The 10,878-nt window shown below is 41.5% G+C and overlaps 1 protein-coding gene across 1 annotated transcript; it reads left to right on the top strand.

The window, feature by feature from the left end:
- Window positions 1-10,087: 10,087 nt before the first annotated feature.
- LOC113880822 (ubiquitin-like protein 5) lies at window positions 10,088-10,537 on the top strand. The gene has a single exon (XM_027523429.1). The coding sequence runs from the start codon at window positions 10,198-10,200 to the stop codon at window positions 10,417-10,419; it is 222 nt and encodes a 73-aa protein (XP_027379230.1). The 5' UTR covers window positions 10,088-10,197; the 3' UTR covers window positions 10,420-10,537.
- Window positions 10,538-10,878: the final 341 nt, after the last annotated feature.

The raw sequence follows: 10,878 nt of genomic DNA, 5'->3' as shown, positions 1-10,878 counted from the left end.
TCCTTGGCTTGTGGCCCCATAACTTCAGTCTTCACATGGCTTCCTTCTGTGTGTGTCCATGTGGCCAAATTTCCCCTTTTTGTAAGGGCACGGTCATATTGGATTACAGGCCTACACTGTTCCTACGCTGTGCTCGCGCTCAGTCACTCAGTATGTCCGACTCTTTGCAACCCCATGGACTGTAGCCCACCAGGTCCCTCTGTCCATGGGATTTTTCAGGTAAGACTACTGAGTCAGTTGCCATTTTCACTCCAGAGTATCTTCCTGATCCAGGGATTGAACCCATGTCTCGTGTTTCCTACACTGGCAGGCAGATTCTTTGCCACTGTGCCACCTAGAAGCCCGTATTCCTATATGAGCTTATCTTAATTTTCTATTAAGAAAATGATCCTATTTCCAAATAAGGTCTGAGGTGCTTCGGCTTAAGACTTCAGCATATTTGGCGTGAGGGGACACAGTTCAGTCCCTACCATTCACCAAGTAGATTTCCTATATGTTAAACTCCATTCCACCCCTGCTGCTAGATGGGGTTGTTTCTAACTTTTCCAGTGGAAAAAAGTCCCCAAAGAAATGACCCTGAGCAGAGGGAAGGCTGGTGAGAAACTCAGCTGCTAGTGAATTTTCAACTCGAGTTTGAAATCATTTTTCTTCTTGGTGAGTGCAGACTGAAACAGCGATGAAGACTCTCAAATCTATAATGTCAGTCTTGTCAACAAGGAAATCTGCATCACTGTCCTTCCAAGTGAATCTTTTCACAGGCTTTCACTCTGATTTCACGGCTTCTGCAGTTCAATTCCCATTTGACTATCCCAAAGAGGAATCAAGTGCTCTTTTGCTTATTCTTGATGTGGTTGTAGGAGACTAGAGAAATAACCATTCACAGAGAGAACATCCAGAATTAGTGGACCAGGATTAATACCTGTTGGGAAACGGGGATAAAAGGAACTCTCCTGGAAGGCAGAGAAAGTTCTGCTGGAGGGTGGAAGGTCCCATGCAGCTGCAGTCCATGGCAGCAATTTCTTTACTCTGGTGAAGTTCATCTAAGTTCAAAGTTACACAGACCAACCCCTTCTCTTCAGGACTTTGCAAATTCAATCTCCTTTTACCTTCTCCTTTTCTGATAACTGGCAAGATCATTTGAAGTGATCTGAAACCAGATTTCAAATTCTAATTGAGGATTTGAAAGCTGATGGCCAAATCACTGGTCTTCTCGGGGAGCTCAGTGGATAAAGAATCTGCCTGCGATGCAGGAGACCCCACAGATTCAATCCCTGCATCGGGAAGATCCCCTGGAGGGCAGAGCAACCCACTCCAGTATTCTAGCCTTGGAGAATCCTATGGGCAGAGGAGCCTGGCAGGCTACAGTCCACAGATTCACAGAGTCGGACATGACTGAAGCGACTGAATGCGCACGCACGGGCCAAATTATTCACGATTTCTGGTAAAATTTATGCCTCTTTTCTCTTACTCTTGGGTAAATGGCCAAAAATAAGAAGGAGATTGGGAAAAAATGGCTACAGAGAAAACCAAAAATAAAAGCAAAAAGTAATCAAATTAGAGAGATCATATTAGGAAAACAAGGGCTAAATGAGAAGGGGGAGGAAGTTAATAGCAGGTGTAAAAAAGTGTTAGAAAACACAAACCTGTTGCTGAATAAGAGATTAGAACTTTTTTTTTCTAGACTTCATCTCCAAAAACTTCCTTCTAACTAATACTGCTGCAGATCTTGGGTTGCCTTGGTGTTGGCAGTAAAGGAGCCAATGAGATAGTGTCACTGATTATCCCTCAGGGCTCCAGGAATAAGACAATACATCCAGTGTTTATCTTCAAAACAGTAACCAAGACAAAAAGTAGTCCTTTCCTAAGTCTTTGCCCACCAGGAAGTCCCTCATTCGGGTCAAATCCCCACGGATTTTGAATAAAGAAGGGCAGATCCAGAGTCTCCAACAATGAACTCATGGCCTCTGATCCAGAATGTGTATCCATGATCAGACTCTGCTGATGTGGGGCGTGTGGACATGCCTTTCCACAAAGACAGCCACATGGATTTATCTCATAGTTCCAAGGACTCTAGTGGCTCGAAGGCATTTTTTCTTCTGTATTGTTGGATCCCTAAGAATAGGCATGGCCAGTGGGATCCTGCCAGTTTGCTTTCTTAGTTTCTTTCTCTTTTTTTAAAATTTATTTTTAATTGGAATATAATTGCTTTACAATGTTGTGTTGGTTTCTGCTGTACAACAACCTTAGTCAGTCATAAGTATACATATATCCCCTCCCTCTTAATGCTCCCTCCCACCTCCAACCCCATCCCACGCCTCTAGGTCAGCACAGAGCACTGGATTGAGCTTCCTGTATTATACAGCAACTTCCCACTAGCTATCTATTTCACTGATGGTAATATATATGTTTCCATTCCACTCCCTCAATTCATCCAGCTCTCTCCTTTCCCCTGCTGTGTTCACAAGTTTGTTCTCTATGTCTGAGTCATCTCTATTCCTGCCTTGCAAATAGGTTCATCAGCACCGTTTTTCTAAATTCCATATCTAGTTTCTTTATTTCATTTGGATGTTCTGTGGAAGAATGTGCTTCCTGGCTTGTCTAGGTTGTTGGCAGAATCCTGTTTTGGGGGGCTCTAGAATTGTGGACCTTGTTTCTTTTCCAACCATCAGCTGGGAGCTGCCTTTAGCCCCTGGAGACCACCCTTACTCCCTGCTGCTTGGCCCCCTTCATCATCAAAATCAGCAGTGGAGAACGTTTCCATGTTGAGCCCCCCTTGTTCTTCCAATCTCTTACTTTCTTGTTTTTTGCAACTAGTCAGAGAAAATCCTCTTTCTTTAAAGGGCTCATATAATTAGGTCAGGCCCATTGGGATAATCTCCCTATTTTAAGGTCAACTAGGCTGGGACCTTAATTACATCTGCAAAATCCTGTTGTTGCAGTTTGACTGAATAACTGGGGAAAGGAGCATGCATGTCAAGGGCTGGGAAACTTGGGAAACTATCTTAGAATTCTGCCAGCCACAGAACCCTTCCTGCACTGAATTTTAGTGGTGGTTCTGCAGAAACAGTAACAGGCCAATTTGCTATATGTATAGACATATATCTCTAAATAACAGAAGACTGCAGATATTGCATGATGTATTTTTCAAGATTGCTACAGTGTTTTTTAAAAAACCATCTTACCATTTACAAAAACAATTCTTAACACCTTTGCATCAGAGTGGCTTGAAAACCAGAGTGGTGGATCTCCAGAGTTGAGGGAGTCGATGGTAGTCACTATAGGGAGGCTGGTTCTTAGGAGAAATTGTAAGACCTTGTGTGGCCCCACTATCAGGCCAGCTGCTTTCAGTCTGTTGATTTAATAAGCACTTAATATGATCATTTTGCTCTTAAGTCTGAATTTTGTAGCAAGAGCATAAACTTGTACTGAGGGCTCAATTTTGCTAGCATAATAATAAATCTTAGACATAGAATCTGAAATAAATAAAACAATATTGTGACTCGCAAAGACCAAAATAAAAAGACATAATCACACCACCCAGAGTCAACCACTATTAAGTTTTTGACTTTTTGTCTCAGTCTTTTTTTCTCTTTCCCTATACATAAACATATGTGTTAGTCAGGACCACATAGTAATCTGAAAAGAGAACATTTACTATAAAGGACTACTGATTATGACATAGGCATAATTAGGAAAGTGAAAAGAAAAGTCTGAAGAATACCCTAGGGCTGAGAAAGAGCATCCCAGAGAGGCACAACTTGAAAGGGAGCCCTCTTGCCAAGACAGAGGGCCATCTGGCTGGAAAGGAGGACATGTCTGCAGCCTCCCTGGTTGGGGTCATTTTCTGGGCTGCCTGAGCCAGTACTGGTCCACAGCCGCTGGGCAAGCAGAAGACACACCTCTGCAGGGCAGGCGCTCAGAGGCAGTCGGGGTAGTGAGAGTCACCTTCCTGGCGGGGTAGGGTGATGGTGGTCTCGCTGGGAGTGCCACTGCAAGTGGTTGCTGGCTGGGGAGGGGCCAGTACTTTCAGAGGGACTGCATACTCTGGGTGGGTGGCTGGTGCAGGGCCTCTGACTGTGGCGAAGGAGCAAGAATAGAAACAAAGAGAAGCTTCTGAACCAGGAGGGGAAGCTGCTTCTTCCTACATTGTCCCTCCCGCTCCCTCTAGTAACAAACCTAAGGTGGAGCTCACTGCAAAGGAAAAGTGTTCGAAGGGTACAGCCCATTAAGGCAGATGTAATGAAAGTGGGTTTGGAGCTGAGAGGCAATATATTGCCAAGCTGAGATCACAACATATACCTCATTTTGTAACTTGTTTGGCTTACTTAACATACTAGAAACATCTTCCCATGTGATAAAAATAGTCTTCTGCAACATAATTTTTAATGGATATGTGATATTTCGTATTATGGGTGACTCATAACTTATTTAGGCAATACCCATTTTGGGGACTGAGGTTATTTCTAACCTATATTGATAATAAACAGTGTTGCAATAAATATTCTAGGAGTCAATTCCTTAGGATGAAGTCCTAGCAATGGGATTTCTGGGTCAAAGAGTATATCCATTCTTCATATTTTTGATGCACACTCTGAAATTTCCCTTCAGAAAGATAACAGTATGTCTTAAAGCATTAAGTACTGGTAAACTTACTGCATTTCATTTTTAATGTGTTCTAATTTTAAAAACATGCTAATTAAGTGAATTTCATGATGATAATGAAATAGTCTTGGGTAAAACAATTTTTATAGCAGCATTTAATAATGACTGATACCAAAGACTTACTTAAAATGATAATGAAGTGGCTATTAGTACCAGTGCCAAAGAGAAGGAAATGCTCAGAACCTACAAATGAAGACTCTGATTATTCCAAACATAAATCTCAGACTGTAAACACAAAATCTATTGGAACCAATCATTTTTATGGTTTACAAAGGAAGAGACAGAAATTTAACAGGCTACTCCAAAAGGATTGCTTTAAAAAAAAATCAGTAATAATTAGATTTCTGGTTTTCGGTCAGAAAAATACAATGGAAAAAAAAAACCTAGAAAGAAAAAAGAGGCTGTCAAGTGGCCCAAACTCTGTTCTTCCACTGCAGAGGGTATGGGTCTGACAATTAAGATTCTACATGCCTTGTGGCTCAGACGAAAAAAAAAAAAAGCAGAAATAAAAAACATATGAAATCAAGAAGGAAGGAAGAAAGGGAAAAAGGAAGGAAAGAAAGAGAACAAGAAATCAGGGAGATTTAATAAAAGAGGCAGGGTAAAGCCATTATGGAAAATGCTATGGAAGTTTCTCAAAAAAATTAAAAAGACTAAAACCATACATATGTGCATGCTGAGTCACTTCAGTCGTGTCCAACTCTTTGCGACCCTATGGATTGTAGACCTCCAGGCTCCTCTGTTCATGGACTTCTCCAAGCAAGAATACTGGAGTGGGTTGCCATGTACTCCTCCGAGAGATCTTCCTAACCCAGGAATTGAACCTGCGGTTCTTATATCTAAGTAAAACCATATGACCTAGCAATCCCACTTCTCTGTATATCCAAAGGAAATGAAAACAGAATATTGAAAGTATATCTGTACTAGAATGTTCATTGCAGTATTATTCACAATAGCCAAGTGTCTGTCAATGGAAATAGCCTAAGTGTCCATCAGTCGTCGTCGTCATGAAGTCGCTCAGTCGTGTCCGACTCTTTGCAATCCCATGGACTGTAGTCTACCAGGCTTCTCTGTCCATGGGATTTTCCAGGCAAGAGTATTGGAGTGGGTTGCCATTTCCTTCTCCAAAGTGTCCATCAATGGAGGAATAGATAAAGAAGAGGTGAAATATATATAATATCTATAACGATATATTACCATATAATTATAATGTTAACAATTAGAATATAATATAATCATAATATTAATTTATAATTATAATATAACAATAATGTATTGTACATATGATATTATTCAGTCATTAGGAAGAAAGAAATCCTGCTATTTGTGACAAAATGGTTGGACCTTGAGAGTATTATGCTAAGGGAAATAAACCAAACAGAGGAAGACAAATACTGCATGGTATCACTTATATGTGGAATAAAAAAAAAAAAAAAAAAAGACTTAAACCTCATAGAAACAGTGAGCAGAAAAGTGCTGCCAGGGAAGAGGGGCGGGGGATATGGAGAGATTGGTAAAAGGATACAGACTTAGAGCCACAGGATAAATAAGGCTGAGGATATAATGGAAAATGTGGCAACCATAGTTGAAAACACTGTATTGCATAATTGAAATTTGCTAAAATATGAATAGAACTTAAATGTTCTCCAAAAACGCAAAGAAAAGATAATTGAAGTGATTGATGTGTTAATTAACTTGGGACAAATTCCTCACGATGTACATGTATATTAAATCACGGCTTTAAATATCCTACAATTGAATTTATCAATTACACCTCCATAAAGCTGAAATTAAAAATTTTAAAAAAAGAGGCAGAAAGGAGAGAGTAATGAAGAAAAGAAGGAAAACTAGAAGGAAAGAAAATATAAAGAGTGCAAAAACAGAACACAGGCAAAGAAGAGAAAACAATTTTAAGCAAACTCCATCTCTGGGATGGTAATATTTAGTTGATTAATATCAAAACATTTTTAAGTGCTAGGAATACACAGCTTAAGAAAGACATTCTTTCGTAAAATAAGTCTTAATTGCTCAACGTGCCAGAGAAGTGGAGATGGCAGTGTTTTTGTGGCACTTATGTGGTGGTGCCCTGTCATCATGGAAGTCAGTACAGAAGGGCATGCATTTCTGCAGGACAGAGGAGCCTGACAGTTCATGGGGTTTCAAGAGTCAGACACGACTTCCCAACTAAAGAGAGAGAGAGAGAGAGAGAGAGAGAGAGAGAGAGAGAGAGAGAGGCAGTCTCCAGTGCTTTCATTTGCTATTAAATGCCTCAAAATAAGCGGCACGTGTATCTCAACAAAGAAGCTTTGGTGTCCACACAGGGAGTATTTCTACCAGGGGGTGGTAGAATTTACCTGCTGACTGGTTGGTCATGGCAAGCAGATTTCTCAACAGGTGGGATGCAGGCCTGGCTTGCAAAGGAGCCAGAACAATGTCAAGGCTGCTGAGGGGAGGTGGGTCTTCCTCCACGTGGCCTGCATTCCAGCCCTGGTACATGCTCTCTGGAGGCCACAGGGTCATCATGCCAGAAAGGGTGGTGCAAAAGACATGGAAAACACTGATCCATGTGCACAGAGATCCAGTGCTCTCTATGCTTAGGATGTAGTTATTTCTCTGAGCTTGTTCTGACAGTTATTTTTGGCACAAAGAGCTCTATCAAACGGGGTGAAAGTAAGTCAGTAAGGCTGAGGCATGGATGGTCTTTCAGAATATGGGGTTCACCCTACTCTTTGGAAAGAAAGAAATTCATTGCTACTCCTCTGCTATTTCCCTGATCTGTTTGGGAGCTGACAAACTGATTTGATAAAACAGTGATAGATTTGTCAGATTAAGATAGTAATTTACTTCCATTAATTTGAGAGACATCAGTGTCTCACAGTGAGAAGAAATATGGCTACCCTGGTGGGATACATTTAAATTCATTAGATTTCCTGGCTTTCATCTGAGACAGTGAGACTTTTTCTTCTCAGCCCATAAAGCCTTTCAATTTTTACTTCAAATGGTACTAAACAAGCACTCATCAATTTATACTTTCAATTCTCTTAACAATATCCGGATTGGATGAATCTGTTTAATTAGCAGTGGGTTGATGCTTTCTTGGCCCTCTGCAAGTCCAGTTACCAGAATAAAAGAAACGCACGGAAAGCTGCTGGTTGGAAAAACATGCCTTCTATGATGGCGGGGAACCAGAAGAGACATTCTCCCAACAAATGTTAACCCAGGGAAAAAAATTTGAATATATACAAAAGATTAAATTAACAATAGATGAATGGCAAATGAGAAAGCTGCCAGTGACCAGACTTTCTCAGGAGCCAACCTTTAACAATATGGATTATTTCGGATAATTCATGGTTTGCCACCCTTCATTCTTTGTCTCCTCTATAATATCCAGGGCACATCTTAGACAGATAATTAGGGCATTATCATATGCCTTAACTAAGTCGGACAAATTGCCTTGCACTTCTTGGTAAACCAACCTCAGGCTCTGTCATTAGCCTTGTCTAATTGCTCCAAATAAAGTCTTTGCCTTTTTACCACATCAACTTTATTTGTCAATACTCAAGCAAGAGTGACTGTTTCCTTTCCTGTCGGGCTCCATGAATACGCTAGTCACTAGGTAACCTTACAGTTAATCCAGGCCACAGCGTGGTAAAATGTAAGAAAATGTAAAGGTCAAAAACATGTTTCTATTATGAAAAAAATGAATGATAATGACATAATTTTTTCAGCTCATCAGGCTCTTTGCTAAGTGCTGCTGTTATTGCCAGATCAGTAGTGTATAACAAAGAAGTGCTTTCTGTAGCCTGCTTCATTAGTCTGCCCTGTAGGACCTCACCTCCAGACCTTTCACTAATCTGTTGGCCAGCTCAATAGTCTTGTTAGTTCTATTCACTTCTTCCTGACAGCGGATTTTCTCAGCTGTAGCCCTTGCAGAGGCCATGGTTAAGGCAGCCAGGTTTGTGTCTAGTTCCTTTAAATAAAAACAGTGAGAGACAACTTTGGACATTGTCAGAACAAGGGAAAAGATCGCCACTGACTTACTTTATATTGCAGAAAGTTAAATTATACAGTGTGCCCCAGAAGTAAACACACCCTCAGATGAGAGGCAGTGCCAGTTCACGCAATGAGAAGGTGCAGTGGGGAAAATGGAAGAAAAGGATATTCGGCGGTTTATGTAATTTTTGTTGTTTGTTCAAAACAGCACCAAGGGGGGAAAATAGGAAACACACACACAAATTCAAAATCCTAGAGGGAAATGGAGAATGCCATTTTCCAGACAAATTACCTGAATTCATGAAGATTTAATGCACTTGATTCGCCTGTACCATTAGTGCCAATAACACACTTAATACAATGTGTCCCAAAACATTTTGCAATGAGAGCCTAAGGCAAGATAAAACCCAGGGGAAGCTTTTAAGGTGGGATTTGAAGAGCTGCGAGGAATCAACAGCTCAGGGGGAGGGAGCCCCAGCGCCGGGGAAGCTGGGGGAGTGTGGAGAAGAGCAGAATTTCCAGCTGAGGATGTAATGGAGATGGGGAGATGGGGGTCCCAGGGAGCTGGCTGCTGGGGTAGGTGGAGCTCAGGGAGGAAAAGCAGGAAAACAAGGTTGTGACTATAGTGTGTGCAAGAGACTTGACCGGTTCTTTGCAAGAGGCAGATTGTGAGAGGAGGGAGATTTGGAGAAACAAAAGGCAACCTCCAAAAAGAATCATGGCTCAGGTAGCAAAAGAACTACCTATTTGTGTGTGTGTGTGTGTGTGTTTGATTTGCGGATCTCTTTCAAGAAATCACCCACTCACTGAAAGAACCTCCATAAAGACAGGGAGACGGCTGATGCTCTCCACAGTATGTTGGGAAGGCATTTGTAGTAGCAAAGGATAAAGCTCATGACATTGCGTAGAATTTTGTTCACGATAGTTTTATGAAAAAAATGTTAGCACTGGAAATAACTGAATAGAACCACAAAAACTCTCTTCGAATATGTAACATATATAAGAATCTAATGATTCCTTTGATATGACTATGCGTTACTATTAGGAATCTGTTTTCTACTTAGTAAAAATGAGGCCAACAGCCTGACAGGAAATGGGAAAGTACAGTTTATAGAACCTTAGGGAAGAACCTCAGTTGGTACTTCTTGGGCTCATAGAATTCTTTCTCAGACTTGTCCTGATCTAGTCACCACTTAAAATTCCTCAAGCCAACGAAACAACCCCCCTCCAACCTTCTGAATTTTCTTCTTCCCTCCATTCTTTCCAGACAGCTGGCTCATGGTTGTCCACCTGCAAAACCAATGTAAACCATTAAACTGGATTAGGAGGAAAGACCAGATACTGCAGAGTCTTGTCTCATGTTTTACAATATCCATTTGCATTAACAATAACCCAGATGGCAAGTGGCAAGCTTCCCTTAAGAAGACCATTAGAGTCGTGCGAGGAGGTTGTGGCGTCTGCTGCTTCCAGGCGATTTGAGGGAACCCCTGAAGTCTCGATTCAGTTGCCTCCCAGTCCCCGCTTTGTGTTGCTCCAGCCAGGATGATCGAGGTTGTTTGCAACGACCGTCTGGGGAAGAAGGTGCGCGTTAAGTGCAATACGGATGACACCATCGGGGACCTTAAGAAGCTGATCGCAGCCCAAACTGGCACCCGTTGGAACAAGATCGTATTGAAGAAGTGGTACACGATTTTTAAGGACCATATATCTCTGGGGGACTATGAAATCCACGATGGGATGAACCTGGAGCTTTATTACCAATAGAGCAGAATTCCTTCTTCTTGCCCTTCCCCCTCCTCCCACCCTCACTCCCCACACTAATATGGATGCTTGGTTTTGGAAACTCATGTTAATAAAAACTTAGAGGCTGAAAAAAAAAAAAGAAGAAGAACATTAGCTTCTAGTTTCTAGAATCCTCTGATCAATCATTTATTAGACATAAATGGCTACTGGATTAGTTTTCTAGGGCTACTATAACAAAGTTCCAGAAACTGGGTGGCCTAAACAGCAGCCATTTATTGTCTGGCAGCTCTCCAGGTTAGATGTCCAAAATCAAGCTGCTGGCAGGTTGGTTTCTTCTGGAGGCGGGGAGAGGGGTCTCCATGCCGTCTCCTAGCTTCAGGGATCTGTTGGCTATCTTTGGTGCTCCTTGGCTTATAGACGCCTCACCCCATGCCTGCTTTCGTCTTCACATGCCATTCTGAAGTATATTTGGTGTCCTCC

Source organism: Bos indicus x Bos taurus, chromosome 2, assembly GCF_003369695.1.
Source record: "Bos indicus x Bos taurus breed Angus x Brahman F1 hybrid chromosome 2, Bos_hybrid_MaternalHap_v2.0, whole genome shotgun sequence".
NCBI lineage: Eukaryota > Metazoa > Chordata > Mammalia > Artiodactyla > Bovidae > Bos > Bos indicus x Bos taurus.
Note: the sequence above shows the minus strand (reverse complement) of the source record. Positions and strands in the feature narration are given on the sequence as shown.

Coding starts and splice junctions, on each gene's coding strand:
- LOC113880822 (XM_027523429.1), top strand. CDS start 10,198: ATGATCGAGGTTGTTTGCAACGACCGTCTGGGGAAGAAGGTGCGCGTT.